At 39.1% G+C, this 26,737-nt stretch overlaps 1 protein-coding gene across 1 annotated transcript in view; it reads left to right on the forward strand.

The window, feature by feature from the left end:
• TBC1D4 (TBC1 domain family, member 4) overlaps positions 1–26,737 on the forward strand; it is a 52,443-nt gene that overhangs the window by 8,060 nt on the left and 17,646 nt on the right. Inside the window, 9 exon segments of the mRNA XM_009704274.1 lie at positions 141–230; positions 3,852–3,956; positions 6,450–6,582; positions 8,459–8,550; positions 9,344–9,454; positions 10,118–10,237; positions 13,882–13,956; positions 14,962–15,188; positions 17,086–17,235. Of these exon segments, the coding sequence (XP_009702576.1) occupies positions 141–230; positions 3,852–3,956; positions 6,450–6,582; positions 8,459–8,550; positions 9,344–9,454; positions 10,118–10,237; positions 13,882–13,956; positions 14,962–15,188; positions 17,086–17,235 (1,103 nt within the window).

Here is a 26,737-nt window from a genome sequence, read left to right on the forward strand (position 1 = left end):
GTAATCTGTTGTGCTGAAGGTGCTCTATGTGAATAAGAAAGGGCTAGATTGTGACATTTTTGTTGCTGTTAATGTTGTGCCTTCAAGACAGTCATAAACTATGCTTATTTTTCTTTCCCTCCACACCCCACTTCCCTCAGGTTGGAAGGTTTGAAGTTAACCTCATCAGTCCGGACACCAAATCTGTTGTGCTTGAGAAGAATTTTAAAGATATCTCCTCATGTTCTCAGGTAAGCATTAATAAGAAGAAATATGTAGATCATCAGGAGAAAAGGAATTCATTTGTTTTTCAGCTAGGTTGCCTTTCTGATCTATAGGCAGCAGAAAAAAATAAACATAGAATTTTTTTTCAGCATTCTGTGCTGTTTTCCTTTTATTCAGTCTCAAAAAAACATTTTTAAAACAGTTTATCCTGTCTAAATTACCCTGAATGAAAGTAAATAGCTGATTTACCCCATTGGCTCCTTAATTAAAAAAGAAAAGAGAGGAGAGGGGTTTTGAGCCCTTGTGACTAATGTACATACAAATCCTGCATGAAGTTTGATGCATGAACTTCTTTGGGGAGTACATCTGAAGAAATTGGATATTAAAGTGCAGTTGCTTTATGAACACTTGCAGAAAGACTTGAAGTACTGATTTGCCTTTAGAAGAGTGAGAGCTGTTATTCAAATTGGGTCTTTCACTTGTCTGATAGCAGTTTCAGTTAGATACTGGACAAAAATAATGCAATGTCATTCCCAAGGAGCTGACATACAGAAAAGAAGAGGGCAAAATAACCAGTCTGAGCTGTGGTAGTGGCAACTTTGATCATTGATCAGAAAACAAGGTATAAACTGTTCTGCTTTGGAAGAGCATTGGATATAATTTTGGAAGTAGCTTAATCTCCATTTAGGATGGTCTGAGTGTGTTGTTTCTGAGCAGCTAAGCTCCTGAAAGCCTCTAAAATGAAAGGAGGAGAGCATCAAATCAGCCCTCCAGAAAACCAGCAGTTCACCTGCATCATTTTTTCTGCAGAATATGGCAATAAGTGAACCTAGCTATGTCCAGTAATAAATAAATGTGTCTTATAAAGTTAAATGCCAATGCTGAGGGATTCACCTTTCTATCTTGCTGTTGTTCAGCACCTGTTACTTCAGGCAGTTTCTATTTTGAGGTCTTATTTTGTTACCTTCTTTCATTCGCCATGTACATGCATCACTTCAGACCTCCTTAAACACTATTATTCTAGTTTAAAGTACACTTCCTGGCATGCTCTAAACCTGTATTTCACTCCCAAGTGCTTTTATTTTAATGCTGATAACAAATCTGCTCTTGCATGGCTGTACTACCAGTGCTAATACAAATTAAGAACTGGTCAGTACTTGTAACTCAAGTGAAATCCTGAGCTACCAACTAAAGGTCCAGGCCCTTAAGTCGACTCTGCTGTTTAACTACAATTTGTATTGCTCTTGGTAGAGAAGAAAGGTGCAAATATAGAATGGGACAATATAATCAAACAATGATATATTAATAGCTTTATAATAAATACAGATCAAAGAGATTCTTAAAGCAGTGGTATGGAAAGCAAAATTTGCAGATGGCTTGAGTCTTCTCCTGCTTTTTGGGTGTACTGAGCTGAATGAAAGTGACACTTCAGTTTTATGTACTGGGCTCTTGGGTTGCATGTACACACTGCTAATAGTCAAACAAAACAGTCCTAAGCAAGGACAACCTTTGTTCTGCTGACTTTAAAGTGTGGTGGAGACCAGCAAGACCATGGCAGACATTCGAGGCCTAGCTTTCCTTCAATAAAATAACTGTGTACAGTAAATAGTGTTAGGTAATGCTGTGTGTTAGGCTTTGGAGGTGGAGTTTTTCACTCTCTATCTCTTCACTTTCATTTGGAGTAAAGCTTTTGTTATTTTGCATGCTTGAATAACTCGGAGAGGCACTAACAATACTGTGGAGTTTTTGTTTTGATTTTTTTTAATGCAAAACAGCTACTTTAGAGAAGTTGGGGTTTTTTTCTATGTTCAATAGAAATGAAACATTAATTTGTTCAAGACTAAGAATTTGGTTGCATAAACTTCATCAGTGCTTCTTTTAAGAACTGGGTGCTAGCCACAGGGCTTCTCTGTTAATGGATTTATAGGGCAGTGATTTACTGCGTATTGTGAGGCTGCAGCTTGGGAATGTTTGTTCTTCTAAGCTTTACAAACGATGAAAAAGAGATGTTGTCTTCAGCTTGCATTCTGAATTCTTTTAGTCTGGTCTAATAAAAGGTATTTTTATTCTGTAGCTTAAGTATGGTTGATCTGCTGCATTCAATTCATTATCGGCACTCCATATAGTTGTCAAAGCAGCAAATACAATTGATGATAAACCCCTGTGTGTGTGTAAGCTCAGGTGTCAGGTGGCTGTAGAAGTTTTGTCCTTGCCACCTTGCTGACCTTGAGGGAACCCAGAACAAGAAAAAACTTTGCTATTTTGGCTTGACAGGTCCAGCCACCGTCTTAAATAAATGTGATAGAGGTACTGTTAATTGAGGAACGTACTGTGCTATTTACACTTCAGTGATGCAAGCATCATGTGCATCTCCCCCACAAATGTTCTCCTGTGGAGACTGAGAAATCAGATGGCAGTAGACTTGTTCAGGCACTGTCAGCAGGGAGGGAACTGGCATCTCACTGAACCACCTTAGAGTAAATATGGTTTCCTTGCAAAACACAGGGCAACACTTCACTGTTAGCTAGAACAACATATGTGTATGCATCTGTTCTTTTTCATTTTACACTTCTGAAGACTTCACGTGTCACAAGAAAACAACAATTAAGTCAAGATTAATGTGGACTATGGTAAACTAATGCTATTTGTGCCATTTTAGACACCCTCTGCGCCTTTGTTAATTTTTATTTAAGTAGCACAAATGTAACTTTGGGAACTTTATTTCTAAAAACTACATCGTGTAGTGACAATATGTTCAGTCTGTCATGTACTGCATTACCAATTTTGTCTAGAGTGTTTTCTGTAGCGACAAGCAAGTTGTTTTGCCTCCTCACCTCTTTTATGATATAGGTGTTTTCTTTGGAGATGGATCCAAGCAACCAAGTTGTACTTTCTGTTGTATTTGAACTTGAGGGATTAGGCTTTCTTTTGGAGAAAATCTACTATTACCATCCTCAGATGATAAAAACATTGGCAAAAGCTTTAACAATAGTGAGTCATGTTCCATGAATTGAGACTGGGAATATAGTGGTTCTTAGGAAGCAGCTCTCTTTGATCTTCTCAGCGCTGTTTTTAGCAAGGCAACGTTCCCTGTCAAGCAGTTAGACGAGGATCTTGAAAGAAAGCATCAGTAGTAACATGTAGTAAATCTTGAAACTTCTGGTATGTAACTCAGTCTCAAAGAATTTATTTAAGAATTTAGTTGGAATTCTGCATGTCACCACTCATTCCCTGCTCTTTTTGTAGTCCTAACTTATTGCTACTTCGGTGCTACTCCAGACCCATGTTTTAGTGTGGGTTTGTTACATCAAGTTTTCACTGAAAGGCAATTCCAAATACAACCTAGTACTCTTTACTTCACTTCCCTGAAAATTCAGTTTTCCTAATGGAAGAAATTCAAGTCCAGGTCTATTGCTGTATAACTTTTATTTTGGTTTTATAAAAAGTTTTATGTAACTTATAAATGCAAAAGCAATTTAAAAGATAACTATTGTAGTTGTAAAATGGATCATTAGGAGTACATATTTGTAGTTTCTTGAATTTTTGTATTGGCAAGTGTTGGAGTCTAGTAGCTATTTTTAGGATCACTTTGGAAACTAAACCTGCTTATAAAATGGTCCACTAATGCTGTTCTTAAACTCTCTTAGGGTATAAAACACGTTGATCACTTTGGTTTCATTTGCCGGGAATCTGTTGAACCTGGGTTAAGCCAGTATGTCTGCTATGTGTTCCAGTGTGCAAGTGAGTCTCTGGTGAGTATTTATGAATGATCCTAACCTTTCCGTCACAGAAAGTCTGAGGCATTTCCTAAACCATGGGAGTCTCTGTTATTCTGCTGTGTCAGCTGAGCCTCAGTGGTCATATCTTCTCAGGTGTGAGACTTCAGTTGTGAATATGAAAATATGCGATAGGAAGTGCATACATTCTGTTCATATATAGCCATATACTTCTAGTCTGCATATATCAATAAAAAACAAAAAAAATCCAGATAGATGAGTTCACACATGGCAGACTGTGAGTATATTTGGGCTCTGTATGCGACTAACTCTTGCATTTCTAATTGTTGAGACACTTGGTTCTCCATTAAACATGTAATTACATGTATTGAATCTGTAACAAAGCTGATGATAAAACCCAAACATACTTTTCAGGGTAAGGTTTAAACTACTGGCTGAGTGTGCATGTAGTTTTAGCATTTTCCCTGTAGTCTGTTTTGTTCCTCAGGAGAAGAAAATCTGATGAGAGAAGAAGAAAACCATAATATGTGTGGATGTGTGTAACTATAAAAAAGTCCATTGGACATTTGATAAAGTATGTATCAATCAACTGAAGTTCCGGGTGCCAGTGGTTTAACTGATACAGGTAGCTTAATACTGTGAGACGCATACAAGAAATAATTTTGGCTACTACATTTTTATTTTAAAGCACTGACACTTTAAAAGAAGTTGGTTTCTGTTCTGGAACATGTTTGTTCCTGATGGCCATGCTAACAGCTGCTAAATCCTTTTCAGGTAAACTTAAAAATTGCTGTTCTAGCTAGCTGAAAATGTAATTTGTTAATCCATTGACTAGCTTGAGTGAATAGATTTATGTCAATAAAACTTCAAACAGCTAACAGCCCTAGATGTACAATGGTATCTGAGGCTGCACTTTTATCAAAATGGGAGCTTGTTATGAAATCGGCTCTATCTTTGCACCAACAGAAAATGTTACTTCTGACCTATTGATAAATCAGACCATGCATAATTCAAAGACTTAAAATCTGGTGTATAAAGAAACCTTGTATTTATGAACCTCTTCACATACTCTAGCGCTGATATGTGTGGGTATGCCCACACTGCAATACAAAGCGAACATTCCTGACCTACTTTCAGATGCCATCCTTTGGACCTCAGTGGCAGTTTGACTGTGGCAGGGCAGAGCTGTAAAATTTAATGCTTTCCAGATTCTGTGCTGGTAGGCAGGCTGTGTTGGTAGGATTGTGTGTATTTGCTCTAAACCTAGCTGCATTCTGTAGTACAGTTCTCACGGTTTTAGTGTAGTCATAATCCATATGCTTAGCACAGTTCTGTGGATCCTCCATTTGAGAGGCATTGTTGCCAACTTTAAAAAATTATCAGTCTGTATTGCAAGACAGATACTCACTATTCAATGCCCTGCTTTATCGCTAAGAAGAGGGAGCACCCAGAAATTACTAGTAGTGCTTAAAACTGTGGGTTTTCTGTAAAAAACCAAACAAACAGAACCGAAACAAAACCCTAAACATATCAGAACACAAACTGATTCAAGTTTCCACATTCAGGTGCCTTTTTGGTTTCCCATGCCTGCCCCTGCCCCCCCCTCCATGACAGACTCAAAAAAGTCTGTAAGTTTTCAATGTTAGACTGCATGATTTTGGTCTCAAGTATTTCAACTTTCTTCTTCCTGCTTACAAAAAAAAGCAACAGGTAAGAGCAAGGACCTGATTCTGAAGTAGAATACTTATTTCTTTCCTAAGATTGTGCTCAAGCTGTTGTCTCCTTCTTTCCATGCTAATGCAAAGACTCAAGTAAACAGCTTTTAATAAGCATTGTATTCCCCTAAGATACAGACAGGGGAACTCCAAGTGCTTTGTACATAAGATGTGGGAGCATATTTGAATGAGCATGGAGAAACACTGTCACCTCGACCTTTCTTACACAAAAGTTAAGAAAGATCAGAGCAGACTGCAAGGCAGGCTGGCAGTGCTTCAAGATAAGTTGGTGATTGTAATGAAGCTGGTAGCCAGTCTAGTAGCCTGGAGAAAAGCGAACTGCTGTGGGAAGGTCCTATCTGCCAGCAGGACGGGCCTGTGGGGTTTTGTGCTAAAACGGTACAGTGGTGGGAGGAAAATTGTTAGGAGGGAGCATGTCCAGTTTAGAGGAGAAACTTGAAGCTAAAGAAAAAGAAATTAATGCTTTTTATTTAGCCAGGATATATTCAAGCCAAAAATTCCCACTTGGCAGCTTCTTAAAACAGCAGCTACCTGCCCGGTAAGCTTGAGCAGCTGCAGTTAGATACTCAATGTCTGGCTGAACTTCAAGATGGTGAGCATCCACAGAAAAGGTAGAAAGCTGTGGATACAATCTTGATCTCTTTAGAAGACAGCAAATGGGACTTTTTTTGATTGTAAAGCACCTGTCTATGATGTGATTTATGAATGTAATTTGATGTATATGCCATGCATATTTGTTTATATACTGCCTTTTTCCCTCCTTCCCTTACAGGTTGATGAGGTAATGCTAACCCTGAAACAAGCCTTTAGCACTGCCGCAGCTCTGCAAAATGCCAAGACGCAGATTAAACTATGTGAGGCCTGCCCTATGCATTCATTGCATAAACTTTGTGAAAGAATTGAAGGTAGCAGCTGACTTTATTTTCTAATGATGTTTTTCTGATTATTCCTGAAGAATTTTAATTATGTTAACCATGTGCTTTCAACTTCAGCAATGTAAGAACAGAGGGAGAAGTATCCCAATAAGCAATTCTCACCATGATTTTACATTCTCTGTAGTCAAGTGGAGGTGATAGCAGTAATGATATTGGAACTGAGTATAGTATAGCTTCTGTTTATAAATACATACTCTTTCATCATCATACCTTTCTTAAATGTTAAGCAGAGCAGAGAAACCCACCAGTTCACCTTTTTTTTTTTTTTCCTGAAGATGCATGCTTCCAAAATGGGTCATAAAAAGACAGTTACGATCAAAAAAGGGTCTTGCTTTCTTGTGTGTTTGTTCTTTCCTCTGTGGGAAAAGAAAAAATTTTTCCTTCTTTGTGTTTATTCTCTTACACACTTCAAAACCTAGTTCTATTTTGGGGAAATAAGTGATTACGTTAGGTGATTAGTATCTAATAAAGTTAAGGTGACTGCCTGGCTTCAAATATGAATAGACAAACCTTTATAGTTTCTCTGCAAGTGAGGTGGTATGCTAGAACACATGCAAAAATCTTACAAGAAAAAATTTTAAAAAAAAAGTTAATATCAGGATCCTATTTTTATAGTCACTCCACTACATCTCCTTGCGAAGTGTTATATGCAAAAAAATCAAGTATGCAACAGTAGTCTTGTACCTTCTGGTCTGGTGGTGATGGTGCTGGTAATTGCCAGTTCTCCCATTCATTGAAAGTCACTGTTGCTACTTATCTCCCTCTGGTGGATGAAAAGCAAAGTATAAAGTCTTAGTGGAGTGAAATTCTGTTAGGTTGTGACTGGTATTTTCTGGGTTTAACAACAGATACTCAGAAGTGATAAAGCTTAACTGGGAAAGTCTTCTGTAAATGAAAAATTATAGAGGCTCCTGTATAAGGCAGTGTAAGTATTTTGAACACAGGTATTTGCAAGCCTGGGATAAGTATCAAGTATCAAAATAAAGTATCTTCTAGGGCAACAACTTGAGTACCATAATAGTAGTTTCATAAACTTTGTACTTAGTGACTGAAAGACTTATCTTAGTGTCCCTTTGGTTTTTTCTGTCTGCTTTGTTTAAAGTCTAGAAGTTTATCATAATCAAACCTAGAGCTTCATGACTTTGGAAAAATCTTTATCTGTTCTGATTGCAATTTTCTATGAATGATATCTACCTTGGATGGAAAAACTGTGTGTCTTTATCTGATTTGAGGGGTTTGTTTTCCCCCATGGTTTTTGTAGGTTCCTAGACAAGCTCTGTGAGCAAATGTGCACTTTATTGGACATCAGAAATTTTTTCCTTTATTGTTAGAGCTTCTATGCTGTTCTTGCTTTTAAAGTGTCTTCAGTTCTCTGGTATGACCTGTACTCTATTCTTTCCTTGTGTAGAATTGCATCTAAATTTTTCAATTAAAAGCTTCTGAAAACTTATGAGTATCCTGTACATTGAGTATCTCTCCAGTTACATCCCTCATGTGTTCCTCTCTTCCTTGTCTCCCATACAGTTGTTAGGCTTCCAGCTGTCAGTGATCTCTTGGTACTAGGGCAGAAGACATCAGTGGGGTAGGGAGCACAACCTCTTACACAGGAGCCAATTACTTAGATGTTGCTAGTTCTATTTTTACTGCTAAAAAAGGAGACAAAACCATGTGGTTTAGCAAAGCCTGAAGTATTTTGTATCACATATACTGCAGATATACAGCTGTCCTACGTTAAACTTGTATAAACTCGAATGCAGGCTTATATTTTCTACTGTCATTGTTTTCAAAAGCTTTTTGAGAGGTCATTTGAGAGTCTAGAAACTTTAATGGTCCTTTCTTTTCTCAGGACTCTATCCACCAAGAGCCAAACTGGTAATTCAGAGACATTTGTCGTCACTAACTGATAATGAGCAAGCAGACATTTTTGAACGTGTTCAGGTAATACATTAGAAGCTGTTATTTCAATTTTGAAAAAGACCATCATAAAATGGACTAGATGTTTTTGCTTTTTGATTATGTGTGGTTTGTTATGTAGTTGATCTGGAATTTACTATTTTTCCACCAAACGTCATAACGAAATAGCATGCTCCAACCTACCCTCATATGTGATACACTGCTATCAGAAAAGTTTTGATTCCCAAGTCCTCTGTGTTCATACCTAGAATATTTTTTTTCTGAGCTTAGTTCTTCATCTGTAGACACATTTCCCTGCTTGAAAGTGGTGTGGGAGTGAGCTGAAAGCAGGTGAGACATACAGGTATCAGGAACGCATCTAACGTTTTAAAAAGTTGTCTTTTGTGACTTATTCTGAGGCAAGATTTTGGTGTAAGCAAGTGTACTCAACTGGATGAAGTATACAATAATTTAGGCTTCCAAAGGCTACACTCCTCTCCAGCTGCCTGAAGAAGGGAGTGACTGTTTGGTTTTCTTGAGTTCCTTATTCCATTTATAAGGCTATACAGTGACAGACAACCTTAGAAAACAAAATATGTGGGCGTAAGGCTCCCCCTCTCCACAGCCTGTAACATTTTCCATATGGAAAGTTTTGGTCTATTTTGCTGAGGAGTATGAAGGCACATGAAGAGTAGTGCAATTTGACATACTAATACTGCGCTCTGGCATCTGGCGTACCAGTAAATTAATTTCAAAGAATACGTAAGTATGGAAGGGAAAATAAGCAAATCATGACTTGAAAGACAACTTTTTTTCTTTTCTTTGCTCTTACTGACAGAAAATGAAGCCTGATAATGACCAGGAAGAAAATGAACTTGTGATCTTACATCTACGCCAACTCTGTGAAACTAAGCAGAAAACGCACATTCACATTGGTGAAGCACCATCGGTAAAACTTATTTTTTGTGTTATTCCTCTCCCTCCTCCCACCCTATTAAAATGCAACCTCGAATACTAGCAGGGCCACTGCTAGAGTTCATCAGGGACAGCTGAAGCTGGGTATTGTAATTAAGAGAGGATTGTGAAAGAAGAGTAATTTGATTTGATTTATAGTGGCATGCTTGGTTTTTTTTTAAGTTTGGGGGGCACAAAGGAAGGGAAGACAGACAACCGATTATTTTTAGGTCTAGATTTCCTTACAGTGTGAGGATACCTCTTCTGTCTTTTTCCTTCCTTTCTGATCCTCACTTCCAAACAGTTATTTCTAGGGAGAACAGGGATGAAGAGGGCGCTGGTTTCAGTTTAAATTACAAACTTACCTAGCAAAGGAAATGGGTAACAGTATTGTTAAATTGATATGCTTTTACAAGATAGTCTTTAGGGATGGAATGTACCTTTAACTGTGGTTTTCTGTGAGTTTTGGGGTTTTTTTTCGGGTGTGGGGATTTTTGTTTTGTGGGGTTTTTTGTTTTGTTTTGTTTGTGGGGTTTTTTTTAACAAAGGCCAAAGGTATGTTGTTTATTATGTAACTTGTTTCAGCTCTAGTCTTTGGAGGTCTGAAATTGCAAAAAGAATTGCCAAAGCTGAATTTTGTCCTTGCTCATTTCAACAGACCATTTCTAACAGTGCGATTCCAGAAAGCACCACCAGTGGTGGCAGGTTTAAACTTGACATTCTGAAAAACAAGGCCAAGAAATCCTTGACTAGCTCTCTGGAAAATATCTTCTCAAGGGTAAGATTAACAACTCATTGTCAGCAGCTCTCCCAGATACCCTTGACAGTAAAGACCTGTCAGATTTTTTTTGGTTTATTGGCCTCAGTCTGATAAATACTTAATGAGGCAATATCCCTGTTGTGAAATCTGAGGGTTACTGCTGGTTTGATTGTGACTTAACTGTGCTAGAAGGTTTATGGTAAGGCCACACATACGGAGGGGAAAAAAAGGCAACTTTCTGAATAATGAAGAGTCATTGTAGGTGGCAACTGAGTTAGCTGAGCATTATCAGATGTGTTGCTTCAGAATAAAAAAAACTAATCAGGGTGGATGTGTAATCCCATAAAGAGACATGTCTTTTTTTTTTTTTTTGTGAAAGGGTGAATAAATGTGCCTGCTTAAACTGGAAATCTTTCTGTTCTGAGAAGTAACGCCTTGCCTCTCATAGTTAAAATTGCTTACATTGGTCACTAAGAATCTTTAGAAAGTAGTAACAAAGTTGTCCTTTTACAGGAAAAAAAACAAAGGCAATAGACTTAAAAATGAGTTGTTCTTCATTTCAGTGTTGCTAGCCAGATATGATGTGGAATTGCAGATAATTACTGGAACTGTCTTATTTAAAATAGCCTTTTAAAGAAGTCTGAATTGAAAGTTTTGCTTAGTGCCCCCTGCTTAGTAGGGAGAGCCCTGAAAGCAGAGAAGAGACATACAGAGGAGTAACTGAAGAAGGCGCGGTGCCTGCGATCCAGTACGTCTTTACACAGAAAATGTGATGAGCTGTGAATACTGGATGACGAGGTCTAAATATAATTTGGAGCAGTGAAATTAAGTTCCTTCTGCTAGTAATTTTAAAGGTACCATGCTAAATCAAGGCCTAAGTTGCACTTGTCCTGCAGGTTATATGGGCATGTCGTAACGTAACCTGTAAATGTAGGATGCCACAGATGTTCCCTGTAAAGGAAGTAAAATACTGTTTGCCAGGGAGAATCTTTAGAACTTAGTTAGGCGTTAATTTGATCTAGGACTTAAGCTAGCATTAAAACTCTCCTGGTCAAATCTGACCTCTCTTGTGTAGCAAGTTTTATGCACTAGGAGCTTGGTCTGAATACAAGGTGGGGAGGGGGGAATGTTGGAGAGAAGGAGAGCGCACATGCAAAAGAGTGATGACAGTCAGAAGATCTGGATAATTACAGCAGTCTGGAATATCAACAAATGGTGACAGCTACAGTCATGCCTATGCTGAGTCTGATTTCTTTTCCACATCTAAAGGACATGTGACTGGAAAGTGATCTAGCTCTGATGGTGGGTCACTAACCCTGTGGTGGTTGTGGAGCAGGCATACAATACTGGGAATAAAGTAAAGCAACCCTGACATATACAGACATACTAGCACTCTGATCATATAAAGGAAAAATCATGTAGATGAACTTCACTGCTTAAGTTGAAGAGTCTCTGAAATTGCTTATATATTGTTGGTTTTGATACAGTATGTTCCTTCTCACCAGGGCCACTGTGACATGCTGCATGTTGTAGTATAAGGATCTACACAGTCCATGATTGAGTTCAAGAGAAGTGGATGCCCAAATCTGGATTAGGGCTATTTTAGGTTTGCTATTTATGAAGTGGACTTGCCATTGTGAGGAAGGTTGTCCCGTCTTTAACTTGAAACTACAATAAATCAGCAACAGCAGTATGTTGTAGTGAATCATGATACACATAGGGATTCATCCTTGCATACCCATTTAAAGGTTACACAATGCAAAACCAATAAAAATAATTTACAGTGCAGCTCAACCACTAGCTACTTGGTTAAAGCAGATGTATGCGATGAGTATCTCTGTGCATGTATACTGTGTGTTATGTGCGTACATGTGTTATACAACAACTGTTTCGATAGTTCTTATTCTTCATCAGGCTGCTAGAACAAGTCTAATGGATTGTGGCTAATTCCTAAAGGTATTTAGGCACCAAATAACTATTGGTGTGGTGAGTTTTCCCTTTCTTAAGCCAGCTACAAATCACATGATATTGATGTGATGGGAGGCTAATTATGTATGACTTTATCTTATATCATCTTTATATCATCTTTATTTTAAAGTACATTTAGAACAAAAAGACCAGGAACGAACTTCAGTTTTGGTGGTTTTGGTTTGTGTTTTTGTTTTGTTTTTTTTTAAAGTTGGCATTCAGCATCTTTTTGTAGATAAGAAGATTTAAGTGAAAAGTAAGTCGGTATATGTGGGGGAGAGACTTATGCAGCCTCAGTCTTAACAAAATTAGAAATAAGTGTGTAGTAACCAGATATCTAGGAACACTTTAAGTGGATGGCTTCTTAGCTAGATAAATAGCATCAAGTGGCATTTTAAGCTACTTGAAGGAATATCTGCTCACTACTCACCATAGGGAAACATGCTGGGTTCTGTGCTCTGGCTTCACTTAGTCCCAGAGGAATGTCACTTTTGCACTTGTTTGTTTTGCTGGACTGATCTTATTTTTGTCAGGTTTGAACTGAAAACAGGCTGTGGCTTCCTAATGAGGTACCTCAGAAAAATAAATATCACCTCTGTTTGACCTCAGGAACAGATTTCTTCCAGCCCATGCTGCACTAACCTCTTCTGTTGTTTTTTCGGAACCAAAAAGCCCTTCTTACAGAGCCAAAAGTGTGTGTTTTTTGAAGCTAGTGAGAAACTTCCAAGTTATCCTTTGCTGTTGTTTTATTGTGAGGGTCAGTGAAGAGATGCTTCAGGCAGAGTATTCATTGGTAATGAGCTTAAATGGGATAACGTACTTAAAGGGCAGTCTGTAAGTCTTGAAAATAAACCTGACCAGCAAGAAGTAGGCTAAATAAATACTGCTGATGTTGACAAAACTTCCCCTGGAGTTGCAAGCATACCAAGAGGAGCTCTATGTACAGTTTTACTAAAACCTAGACTATTTTTTCCCTGATAAAGTACTGAAAGCAACTTACGTCAGCAGTTGGAAGTGTCCAACAGCATACATCACCAGTATTTCATGGGAGTTAAAGTTAGGAGTGGAAGGTGGTCAAAAGTATTCCTGTGAGATCAGATGACTTAACAAGTTCGGCAAAGGTCCGCTAATGCTAATTTATAGCAAATTTGCCCCAGGGTCATCTGCATTATAATTTAAGAGTCTTGTTTGTATCTGGGGCTATTTGGCTCAATTTGCAGCCAATGAGCATTTTTTCCAAGTTTCAGTGCTTTCGCTACTTTTGCCCAGGTGGACTTAATTTGTCTGAAATGTCTAGATATGGAGTAAACTCTGTTGGGACTGTGGTCTGTCAAATGCATCTGTTAGCTGCAGTGCATGCACAGTACTGAAGTCTGTAGCTTTTTTGAACTCGGCTGTTTAAGCCAACTCAGCTATTTTGCCTCAAATGGATCAGGAAATACTCAGTTGCTTCACACAACAGAGCTGCAGGTTTAGAACTCCTGGGAGCAAGGGGGGAGAAGATAACAGTTTTGCCAGCTAAAGTTGTCACTGCTTGTAAAATCCAGGGCTTGCTCCATGATCTGTGGTCTTATGTCAAATGTGTCACGTGCCTGAACTGTTCTGTATTCACCTACACAGCTGTTGCCATCTTTGCTTAACCTTCAGAAAAAGAGGAAAAACTGGATTAAATTACTCACCTTTTTTTCTTGCAGGGCGCCAACAGAATGCGAGGCCGTCTGGGAAGCGTGGACAGTTTTGAGCGCTGCAACAGCCTTGCTTCTGACAAAGTATGTAAGGAGCTTAGTTAAAATTGGCACATTTTCATGCACGACTGTTAATGAAGTGTAAATATGACACTCTGCTTCGATTTGAAGGAAGTAACACAAGGCACATCAATTTACAGAACTCAAATAAGTTAAACAAGTTTCCACTGGGAGGCGGAGGGTATATATGGCATATATGTTGATTTGAAGCTTCGGCTTTAATCTATTGTTTGACTGCTAGTCTTTTTTTCTTTTTTACACTTCCGTTGCTTTTACAAAAAGCAGGGAATTTCTGGTCAGCTTCTGCCTCGTTTCACTGAAGTAATTAAGAAAGGTCCTATCTCCACAAAACGAAGTGTTCTGAAGGTGAAGAATCCTTTCTGAAAGTAATAGTTGCTTTAGGGAAGTAAGAATTTTTGACCTAAAACCAGCTGTTGGGGATGCTGTGTGGCGGCAAGTGGGTGGAATTCTGTTCACTTTCTTTTTATTTCCTGTTTTTAATGTTTTCTCACATGAGGATTGGTTGCTGGTTTCCCATCATGAGGTGAAGATTCTGTTATGGTTTTCCTGCTACAGTTACTCATAAACTGGCTGTGTAATAACAGTCTCTCTTCCAGGATATCGCTGTGACGGTACAGGAAGTATACTCGCGATATGTTGAGGAAACAAGCTAAAAGCAGTTTCCCTAGTCTTTTCAATTCCTGTGTTTTCCTGAAAGAGCCAGAAGTCTGGTAGCTGGAATGCCTATCCCTGTGAGAGGATGCCCAGAGTAATTAGTATGTCGGTTGCATTGCATATACATTTTTATTCCTCGTTTCTCTTTCTTTTTTTTGAAGAAGGACGCTGCTGGTTTGGAGTAAATTATCAAAGGATGTCTGGTTTTGGTGATAATTAGCATACAATAGGCCACGACCAAGAAGGGGGAGAGGCTTTGGTTCCCCGATGCAGCGCGCGGCCCGTGGGGTGAGGCGAGAGCTCTCGTAGGGCGCAGAGAGCGGCAGGCCTCACTCCGCCAGCACTTCCTTTCAGGACGCTTCGCCAGGCGATTCCCCACCAGCTACTCCTCCGGCGTCCCCCGTGTCCGCGACCTGGCAGCCGTTTCCCGAGGAAGACTCGGACTCCCCCCAGTTCAGGAGGCGTGCGCACACCTTCAGCCACCCCCCGTCCAGTGCCAGGCGGAGGATAACGTTCCAGAACGGGAGGTCCCAGAGCGTCAGGTCCCCGCTGCTGCGGCAGAGCTGTGTGGAGACGACGAGGTGAGTCAGGGCATGCTGCGCCACGCGCCTGCTGTCTGCTGAGATTTCAGTATGCCAGCCTCACCCGTGTTCCTTCTCAAGGAAGCTGTTTTTGCACTGCTCCAGGCTTTATTTATTTTTTTATTGTTTGTTTATTTTCAGCCTGTCTGCTCTGCTTCTGAGTAGTTTGGTGCTTTGCAGTAACTCACTAACCCCTGAATCACTGATTTGGAGGAAGCATCAATCCAGTGATTTGATCATCAGGCTGGATGCCGGCGCCGATCTATTTATTTATTTATTTGTCACCTCTGAACTGAGCTTTTTTGGCAGTGTTGGTAGTCAAGCCCTTTTGGAGAAGAGGTCCTCACCGCTTTTAACTGCAGAGGTGGTAGCCTGACGATTTTGTGCCAGGATGAAAAAGGCACTGACAGTTTCAAGTGCATGTTGCTCTGCTAGCCAAAGCTCCCAGAGAGCATGTCCAGAATTAAAATTGTTGAGGAGTCTCAAAAAAGGACTTAAGAATTGAACACCTCCACTGAACTGAGGCATGCGACTTCCCTGTTTGCCTTTCTCCAGAGCTTCCCTGTGTAACTTCTTTCACCTTCCTTTTTGGAGACTCTTCAGCTATTAATATGTGGAACACTGTTCCTTCAGGAGTTCCTTTACTCAGTCAGAAGAGGTCCCCACAGTTCATTGTGGGCCTCTCTGATTGTACTTTCTTTCTCTGCCTCAATCCTGGCTATCTGCAGTAACTGACTGGGCAAACTCCAAAACTTTTACAAGATTCAGGCCCAGATGAGCTGAATTTTTTCTTTTGGAGGAACACTTTCTCCAAACTATTCATCTGTTTCAATACTTGACTGCAATTACACTTTTTGTGCGCTCTTTCTAAAAACAGCTTTAAATAATAATTTCTCACCCATTTGATGTCTAAATTAAAATATCAGTGTGAATGCCACACCAGCTTGTAGAGAAAGGCAAAAAATGTTTATTCTGTTTAAGAGAATGAAAGGGGGTGAAGGGTGAGAAACTAGCCTTAAGTAGCTTTGTTACATTGTGTTTCTGAAGAGATAAATAATGTGGTTTTTACTGAGATAAACTTTGGAGTTTTGTTTTGTTGGGTTTTTTGGTGTTGTGTTTTTTATTTTTCCCCCACTGACCATGTTGTATGCAAACAGGAAACCCTGACAGTTCAAACTGAAGGACTTGCTGACTTCACTTCTTTGTAATAACTTTTAAGAAGTTGCTGATTAAATGGCATCATCAGCAGATTTCCAGTCAAAACAGTTTGTAACAACTTGGTTCTAGGCTGAGATTTTCCCTCCTCTCCTTTCCTATTGAGGATTAATCAAAATCTTAAGTAAAAGAAACTGAATTAATTTTATGTCCCCCCATCACTTGTTACTATTATTAAGTAATCTTGAACTGTGTAGTAGGACTATCTTTCTTGATTTAAACACTTCACAAAAATTTATCCAAAAATACTGCATTTAAATAATATCTACTTTCTAATGTGTTCTAGCAATACACGTCACTTACAAAAGCAAGAGAAGACTGGAGGGAAGAAACAAGGCGATTCATGTTATTGGAAGCAGGTTTCTAGGCATATTTTCTGAATGTTTCAGAGATTCTTTTTCTGAATTTGCTTTGAGAATAAACAAGGCTAAAGAACTAAGGTGGTCTTCCTGTTCTGCAGTGTCATTGAAATGTTTCTTAAAAGAAATCAGCTATAACAGCAAAATCAGTATCATCAGGGAAACTGCCCAGTAGTGCACTTGGTACATTTTTTTACTTCTTGGAAATAAAGTTACTGTAAGCCAAGATGAGGTACTTGGCCAGTATCTTTAATCTGGATGTTTTGTTGTTGTATCCGAATCCATGCTGACCCATCTGCTATGTTCTCTTGTTGCCTGCACAGCCCTATTGTCGGGGTTCAGCGCGCTCTCAGTGAGAGTGAATCTGCATCACCTGGTCTCCCCTCCTCTGTCTCTGCCCCTTCTTTCCTGAAAAGTTTTTACCAGGGCTCAGGAAGGTTGCTCCAGCACTCAGAAAGTGACCTCTCCAAGAGGTGAGAGCATTGTCTCCTGCCTAGTTCTTCAGTGCCACCAGCTTAACAAGATTCCCAGTGCAATGCAGCACATGGGATCTCTCCCACTCTGTCTTGTGCTCCTGCATTTCTACAAGACTTCCTAAGTACTTGATGCAAATGGGCGAACAGGCTTTTGGCCAAAAAAGCCTGTTAAAAATAGAGGCTTGTGTGCTAACATCTAGTAACTGTGACCTATTTCTGTTGCAGTGTTGCAGATCTGCTGCATTGGTTTGTCACTTGAAATGCAGTGTTTTTTAGGAGTGTCACGCCAATTTAATGCTTTCTTTGCTGAATGCAAACCAGCATGTGGTGTTGTGATCATCGGCATGTGAAAATAAGAAAAGAGCAATGTGAAGATTGTACAATACTAACGTGGGATGCCTGTGCATGAGCCAAGGGGAAACAACGAGTTAGCTAGGTGATACTAGCTGTGAGATGTTTAGAGAGAATTGGCAAATAACTTCCAATTGAAGAGGAGTGGGGAAGAAGCAAAGAAAGAAGGGCTTTCTGACATCAGTGTGAAAGACTGAGTATCTGAATGGAAGTCACACTTCTTTTTACTGTATGAATAGGCGCTCCTTCAGGAGGGTGCTTGAAGAAACCACGTATGGGTTGTTTTTCTGAAGTAGGGCTGTAGTGAATAAAGTGGAGCCATAGTTTTTAACTTCATGATGTTTTTTTGCCGGTTGCTGGCCTTTTTATTTCTCTTCTGTCACTGACAACTTATTTTTCTTTCATCAGTCTGTCCATGTTCACTGAAGTATACTTTTGTTCCTGGTACTTATCATCTCTGAGTCTGGCTCTCCCCTCATCATTGCCAACAGAAAACTGTGGAGTTGTAGAATCATAGAATAGTTATGGTTGGAAGAGACCTCAAAGATCATCAAGTCCAACCTTCTACCCAATGCCACCACGCCCACTAAACCCACTAAACCATGTCTCGAAGTGCCACATCTAAATGTTTTTTTGAACACCTCTAGGGATGGTGAGTCCACCACCTCCCTGGGGAGCCTGTTCCAGTGCTTAAGGACTCTTACAGTGAAGAAATTCTTCCTAATATCCAACCTGAACCTCCCCTGGCGCAACTTGAGGCCATTTCCTCTTGTCCTATCGCTTGTTACTTGGGACAAGAGACCAACCCCCACCTCGCTACAACCTCCTTTCAGGTAGTTATAGAGGACAATAAGGTCTCCCCTCAGCCTCCTTTTCTTCAGGCTAAACAACCCCAGCTCCCTCAGCCGCTCCTCATGAGACTTGTGCTCCAGGCCCTTCACCAGCTTTTGTAACTGTTTCTCCCTGGAAAATTACCAGTAGGTTGCGTTCTTACCAAAAACAAGTGTTGATGAGATCTGGATTCTGGGTGTGTTAGGACTCTAATACATGGGGATTTCAATTGTGTGAGATGGGTGTAGAAGTTCTTAGGGGTGCCTAAAGAAATTTTTTCACCTTGTGGTGTGCAGTTTCATTGAACACAGATTAGTTTGTTGGGTTGACTGCAAGAAATTATGTAAATATACAAACTAATGTGAGAGGTATTGACCTAAAGGTGGTTTTAAGGTACAATTTGAGTTAGTCATCTCTAATAATATGTAAGTTAGAATAAATACAAAGTACATATCATCTCCTTAAGCACACTGTATCCTACCTTGATTTCACTGACATTTAAAGTGTCTGTTTCTGGCTTCTAATCTGTAATTGGTGTACAGCATGCAGCCAAAAACTTTAATGTAGACACAATTACAAAACACCTGGTGGAAAATTTCTTCAGTTTAGGTCCTTTCAGCAGAATACACTTGTGTATAAGTGGAAGGTGACAGCATAACCTTAGTGGCAGGATCCCTGCCAATTCTCCCCCCCCCCAACCCCCTGCCCAATCCCACAGCTTTTAAGAAGTAAATGGTAAATTGTCTAGATTCACTTTCTAATAGAGGGATAATGTAAACTAATAATGACTTAATTTTCAGAGATCTTTCCAAAACCAGTCATAGAAATATTTCACAGTTTTGAAAAGGGAGTCACTTTAAGGTGACCCCACATTTTTACCCAAGCACAAATGATTAAGGAATAAGCAGTGTATGTTTTTGAAATTTGAGAGGAGAGATTGACATCTCGTCCAGTGTAGAAGTAGGCTTTTAATATCATCTGTTCTAAAGCTTGTGTCCATTAATATATAGTTACATACAATATATAGTTATATGTATATATAAAAAATAATATACAGTTACAATATAAGTGAATTGGATGCCTAGATTTTCTGTTCCGTACTACACTGCAGTAACACTCGACTAAGTAGCAGGTGAATTATTAAAGTTGAAATTAAAGTTGAAATTAAAGAAATTGATGAATGCACATCAGGATGTGCAGAGAAATGACAAAAAAAACCCCAAAACAACCCCGTCTCTTACAGACTAGTTTTTTGGGTTCAGACTATATTATTTGGGTATACTGTAGTACAGACTGTATTATATGGGTTCCAGTCCAACTTTATTTCCGGGGTCCCTTCAGTTAGCAGACTTGGTCCAAGCTGAACCAACGCCCGAGTCGGTTTGTGCAGGCAGCTGGATCCCATTAAACTTAACTTTCTGGATTTGGGGAATGTAGGCATTGAGTATTGTACTAAAACTGTACTGTAATGCCAGCTAACTCCAAGTTGAAATTTCTGAGATACTACTCTTTCTGGAATTGGTTATGCAGATAGTCAAGATACTGTGTTTCATTATAATGAGGTTTTGAACTGTAAGCTGGGGAGATCTTCATATTAGGAGTAATTCCCTGAGGACCACCCTGTTTCTACTTAGGCTTTATAGTATAAACGTTTCTGATACCATTTAATCTTGAATTTATGTGAAAACTCTTGTGAAAATGGGATCTCATTAGCCATAGATCTTGCTGGGAGCAATTGGGCCTGAACTGTCATGGTAAGGAAATTGCAGTAGCAGGGGTGAAGTGCTGGGACCTAGGTGGGTTTATAAAGTGAATACAACAAATATAGTCAGAAAGAAGTGGCGAATGAATAATGCTGATGTGGTAAGAGTGACCGAGGTAATCCAGCTGTCACTTGAACTGGCTAATGGAGAATGAAATATGTTGTCCAACCGATGGTGGCTGAAAGTCTTCAAACTTTCCCCAGTTTAACTTGCAAATGTGTGTTGTGCCATCGGGTTTATGAATGAGAAAAAGTTAAAATTTTTTGCAGTGTGGTTTTTCTTGCGGATTTGGTTTGGGGTTTTGGGGGTTTTTTCTTTGGCTATTTTTCACAGTGAGGACCATGTTCTATCCCAGTAGGCTCAATGTGAGGTGTTCTTAGCATTCTCGTGAGAGCGTATGTTAGGTTGGAATTGAGCATGGTGCAGCAGTCCTTTACAATCTGAAGACTATAAGCTGTTTAACTGTTAGGAACCCTAATTAAAACTTCAGTGCTTTTTCCTCTCTAAGAATAATCATGGTTACTACACATTCATGACGTGTGTCCTAGCCATGTTGTACTGAAGAAAAATTCTTTGTAGTGTGACTTCCTGTATCACGTAGGTTTGAGATCACGTGCTGCAGCAGGCAGCTTTTCTTCGTGTTCTGCTGAACTTCAATGTGCAGGAGCAGAGCCAGTTTCAGTCGGAATTCATTTTAGAAAGATGTTTGATTTGTAGCTGTCAGATGGGCCTATGCAAATAACACCAAGCCAGGGTCAGCTGGGGAGCTGGGTGTTAAAAAGCGACTCTGCTTATTATATATGTGTCATTTGTATATTGGCCGCTGTATAGAAGATGACTCAGATCCATGTTTATGTTACATTTGGCATACGTTTCCAAACTCAGAAACTGATACTACGGTGTTGGTACAGTGGCTCTCACCTGATTGTAGGCACCTTCATCTTGTCTAATCAATGGACAGAAGTTAGTGTTTCTGCAGCACAGTTGCTCTCATCCTAATGTGATTGTCTTTTAATATTCTGACATTTACAGAACTGATCCTGCCTATTTATCTACCTACTTGAACACTAGTACAGCCAGTTGTGCCTGTCACTGGGAACATCTTCATTTAGAAAACATGAATCATGCCCTACAAGTTTATTGACCTCCATTAAAAAGGAAGCCTCAGTTGACTTGCTAGGATTTAAATGGCTGTGTTGGAGATACCTGAAGCCTGGAGGAAAAAAAATTATTCTAGGTTCATTGTGGTGAAAGACCTATCTTTTTTTCCTAATATTTGTGGGGAGGCTGAGCTTTTTGGGTTAAATTCTAATAATCACTACTGTGATGCTTTATGTGGAAGCTGTGTTGAAGATACCTGAAGCCTGGAGGAAGAAAATTATTCTAGGTTCATTGTGGTGAAAGACCTCTCTTTTTTTCCTAATATTTGTGGGGAGGCTGAGCTTTTTGGGTTAAATTCTAATAATCACTACTGTGATGCTTTATGTGGAAGACAGGAAACACCAATGTATTTTCTACTTTAAGGAATGAGCAGTGTAATAAAGTTGGGCATCAACACAATATTAATAGGTACCTTCAGAATGTTTTTACCGCATTGTGGAGTCATTTGTCTATAGAGAAGTCTAGAGTGGAAATGGTCCACATAATCTTGACTTCTGACAAGTGTGTTGTGCAGCGTTTAATATTGAACACAAGCATATATAAGGATTCAAAAAAAAAATAATCCTGCCAACATAGAGGTAAACAAACAGGAATTTGTTTTTAAACTTTAATTTCTGTAACTTCTGGAATTTCTGGCTTTTATTCAACAGCTACTCCTGAAAGCTAGGCTACTAGAAGAATCTGTTTGGGTTTTTAATATAAAAATAAAGGCAGCGGTTTTAAAAATGGGACAGCCTTCAGCATAGGTTTGACTAGCCCACAGTGTCTCTGTTCATTGCACTGTTATGCAAGGATAATTTAAGCTGATTTACCACCACTTGAATTTGAATGGATTGCTTTTTTTAAAAAGAGCTTCATTTCTCATGAAGAAAGTAATTATTCAGATTTATATGAAAGTAATTATTCAGAATACATGACAGGAGTGAGGACCAGTAGAGAGGTGTGAACTGATCAGAACTAGTTTTTCTTCCTCCCAGAGGGGAGCAATACTTCATGTATTAGGCTTACATATAGGCTTCTGCCAGCTTACATCCTGGGAGTTGAAATATTAGCTGCCTTTTTGTACTTGATGTGGGGGATTTTGTACCATCTCAGCCTCCAAATTGCAAAGTAGGTCGAGTTGATTCAATTGTTGCTTAGAAGAAGTTGAAATGAAAGCAAACTGGGAAAAAATACAGACCTTGGCATAAGCCGCAACAGCAGTTATTCTCGAGTTAGTTGTCTTGCATGGACTCAAGTGCAAAATAATTCAGGTAAGTATTGTGTAAAGAATTCACAAGAAATGGGGTAGCTTTGTAGTTTTTTGAATATCAGTCTTTGGGAACATTTTAAAGAACAATTTTGGGAAGAGATTTTGGTAATTGAAACCAAGGAATAAGCATGTTTGTAATCTGTTTGTAATCTGAACAAGTCTTCAGGGTTTCTTTTTTTTTTTTTTCCTTTTTTTCCCTTCTGTTTTCTCTTTGTTTTCTGATTTTCTTTATTTCTTTTTTCCTTCTGTTTTTATTTTTTTCTTTTTCTTTTTGTGTTTTTTTTTTTTTTTCCCCTAAACTAGCCGTCTCATCTTCATACTATGCATTATCTGATAGACTAGTGAATGGGATCATGCTTTGGTGATACTGAATTGCAGTTGTCTGAGATAAAAAGCTTAGTACGCTGTACTCTTGGGTACTTGAGTTATTGCTTGTAACAGCTTAAGGATGACAGTACAGACTGAAATATTTAAAGCATTATATTGAATTTATAGCTTTTCACTTTTTATTGCATACAAGCTGATGAATGCATTTTGATTTCTGTGTTGGGTCAGGAGCATAGGCGAAGTAGCCTTATGGAGAACCATTATTCTTCAAACTGAACTGTGATGCATTTGTCCTAAAGTATTACATTGTTATCGTTTTCCAGAACTGTATGGGAGTTATGTTAAGTGATTAAAACAGGAACAGTAAGATAAATTGGAAATACTGAATTTTGTAGAATTTCTCTATTGAACTATTTGGCTTTACCCTTTCATATGTCTGTTTTAGAAGCTGAAATATTCTGATGTAGAAGCTGTACCATAATCTAGTTATAATTTTCTTAAATAAAGTATAAAAAAAAAATCAATTCTTGCAGTCATGTACTAGTTTGCAGTTTAGTTCTTAACTAACTACAGAAGAGATATTTAAGATTTTATATACTGCCATCTCATAATTTGCAGCGCATTGGCTCTGGTGCATTTCATCTTGCTCAGTTGTTGGTAGGTCGCAGCAGGACAGGAACTTGTGGAAAGTAGTTGAGACTTTTTTTTTCTTCTTGGTGGCTATATCGTTATATAACCCAAAAAATGCTCATCCTCTGCCTTGCCAGGTGTCTAGGTTCTATAATCCATAGCTTATAGAGTAGTTACAAATTTCTTGAGTTTGAGGTAGCAACTTTTTCTTCAAGTGGAAAACATCGTTAAAAACTGGAATTAATGATTGGACTATTTCTGCTAGTTTACCTTGCAACATTTTTCCCATGTAGATTTTTAAACCTGTGTGCTGTCAGAGCAGGGTCTTTTCTTGAGAATTTTTCCTGTGAGAGTTTGAGGTTCGATATCAGTGCCCTGACAGGAGCTAGTGAAAACTGTTCTGCTTTTCAGTAGCAATGACTGAACTCCATTTAAGAAGTTGTTGTTTTGGAGTTGCTTTTGCTCTTAATCTCTCCACTGACGTTAATAAACCTCTTCATTTTGCAGGGACCTGATAGCTTATGGTCAGATACACTTTTTTTTTTTTTCTTTACCCCCACCCTGTTTAGAGGAACTGTGTGAGGTGTTGCTGGCCTGTCTGAGCAGAGGACCTACCTGCCTGGCTGTTAAAATCCATGGCTACCTTAAAACTTGGAGTAATCTTGCAAATATCACCAAGAGCAAAGCCAGCCAGTTACATTTAGGTATGAGAGACGGTAAAGTCTGGGGAATAAGTATTGTGCAACTCCTGTTTCAAGGTGGGGAATATGTAATTGAGTTAACTCATTTTTTTTTTTTTTGCACCAACCTTCTGAACCATTTCATCACATGATAGGAATCACTGCCATTTTACTCTGACTTCTTCCTGCTTTTACTCTGTAGGGTATTGTTTCACAGCTTCAGGTCTGATATTAAGCTAGAACTTGTCTACCTGTCTTGAAACGAGGAAACTGTCTTTGTTCCCGTTCCAGCCTCCATTTCCTAAAGCTTGGTGTTTTCACAGGTTCCCCTGCCTTCCATTGAATATGGCAAGGTGTGTACATGAGACTTTCAAAAGTTTTCCTTTGATAACTCATCGGATAGCTCTTTGAAACAGAAGATGATTAATGTTAGTTGCTTAAAATGCCAGGGGAATTTTGGAAGGGAGTGTTTAACAACAGAAATACAGATCCTCAGAACTATATGATTTGCACACTTCACAAGGTAGCATGAGTGACTAATCCATCCCACTGTAAACTCTGTGGCTGAAATGATGTAAACAGCTTGCTTTCATACCCTAAAATCACCATCCTCTTATTCTGACTTTCCTGTAAATTTTACTACTGTAAACTCTTCCTAGGACTGTCTGCACATTTAGGGGCACAGTGGCTGAATGTAGATTTTTGTGCATAGCAATAGAAAGGAAGTTTTCATTCCTTTGTTATGTAGCTTCTATTTAGTAAGCCCTGGTATTAAGCAGATTTTGTGTTCTAACATGTGATATATAAGACTTGAAATAGCAAGAAGTATTTTTGTTACAGTTATTTATAGAAATATGAGTTATAATGATTAATATATTCAAACTCAATACCTTATTTCCATGAGTTGTTGGACTGAAATACCTTTGGAAAACAGAATCTCTAGATTCAAAATTAGTTTTGTAGCCTATGTTTAGTTAGCAGAAGCAGTGATTACCCCATCACCAAAGACTCTGTAAGAGCTAGCCAAAGAAGATTGTCACAGGGTTTTCTGTTGCTGTTTTGGTTAGTGCAACATGGGGCTCTACTGAGACCACCTGCTAATAGTATGATGCACAGGGAACTGAGGCTCTATAGAAACTAAATTGGGAGTAGAGAATAATTCAGACTATCTGTTATTCAGGGCTCCCAGCCCATGGCACTGTTCTTGGAGAAGAGCAAGGGTTGTGCCTAATGCTGGGTAGGTGAACTTGAAGACATGATTATTTCTCTGCCAGGATATGGAAGGAGGGTCTGATACCTCTGTATGATAATGAGTCCAGTTTACTCCCTGAGGCTTGCACATGTCTGGGAGTAGATTATTAGCATAGGGACAGCTTTGGTCACCAAAAAGACCAATTCTAGGTTGGTGGATTATCATTCAGCACAGAGTATTTGATACGAAAAGTGCTGATTGAGATGGTGTAGCTGGTAGACTGGTGTAGCTGAAACTTTGTCATCTGCCTTTTTGCAGATCTCTCCTTTTGTGCAAGCCAAACGTGGGGAGACAGACTGCACCCGGCAAATTGTGATCATCTACAACTGACTTACCACTAAAAACAGTGAACACATAATGTGCTGGGCTTTCCTTTCATCTAACTCTTTTTAGAGACTGCACTGTAGCATGGAAATTCCTTACAGGATGAAGGTTTGAGTGTAGCTACTGCTGTGTTGATATAGCAGTTTTCCCTGTGATGAAGATGAAGCTGCAGACACAGCTCCCTGTATTCGATGCCATCTTCCTGAGAAGCCTGTAGTTGTGTGTCACGTTGTCGATGTTGCATGGAAGGATTTGTGGCAGATAATCAATGTACCCGTTGCTATAGATCTGTGTCCCTACTTTACTACCACAAATGCAAAATGCTGAAATGTTTCTCAAAGTGGTTCAAGTACTTAGGAAAGCTAAATGTCCTTTCCTCTGGCAATAGTCAGTAGAGAGGTGTGCTTGGTATCCTTTTCAAATGACCTCCCAGCAAAGCTTTCCTATATCCTCTCTTTGCCTCTTCCAGCAACATAAACTACTATTAAAATTACTGTGTAAATAACATTTCTACATGGCAACTGGGGAGGAGATCAGCTCCTCTCAGGCCATTGTGATAGTAACTGAGCCTGCTCTCTGTTTGCAAGGGCTCTGTTCCTTCAGCTGGAGATGCTGATGAAACATGAGGACATTTGGCCCCGTTTGTGCAAGAGAAATGTCTACTTGAAGCATAGGAAAGAGGCTGCATGAGAAGGCCAGAGCATTGCCTCCAATGAAATATTCAGCTGTGAGCCCATCATGCCATTTAAAATGGCGCTAAATGGAGGACTGTGCTCTGCTAAAGCAACATCTGTGCTTTTAGGGGTATTACATCAGATCACCCCTGTAAGACTAATGTATGGCAAAACAAAACCCATCGCTATTTTGGAGGCTAAATATTGCCATGTTTTTCTCTTAGCTTTTTCAAAATTTAGCTTTTATTCTAAGC

Source organism: Cariama cristata, unplaced genomic scaffold (genome assembly GCF_000690535.1).
Source record: "Cariama cristata isolate BGI_N322 unplaced genomic scaffold, ASM69053v1 scaffold6657, whole genome shotgun sequence".
NCBI lineage: Eukaryota > Metazoa > Chordata > Aves > Cariamiformes > Cariamidae > Cariama > Cariama cristata.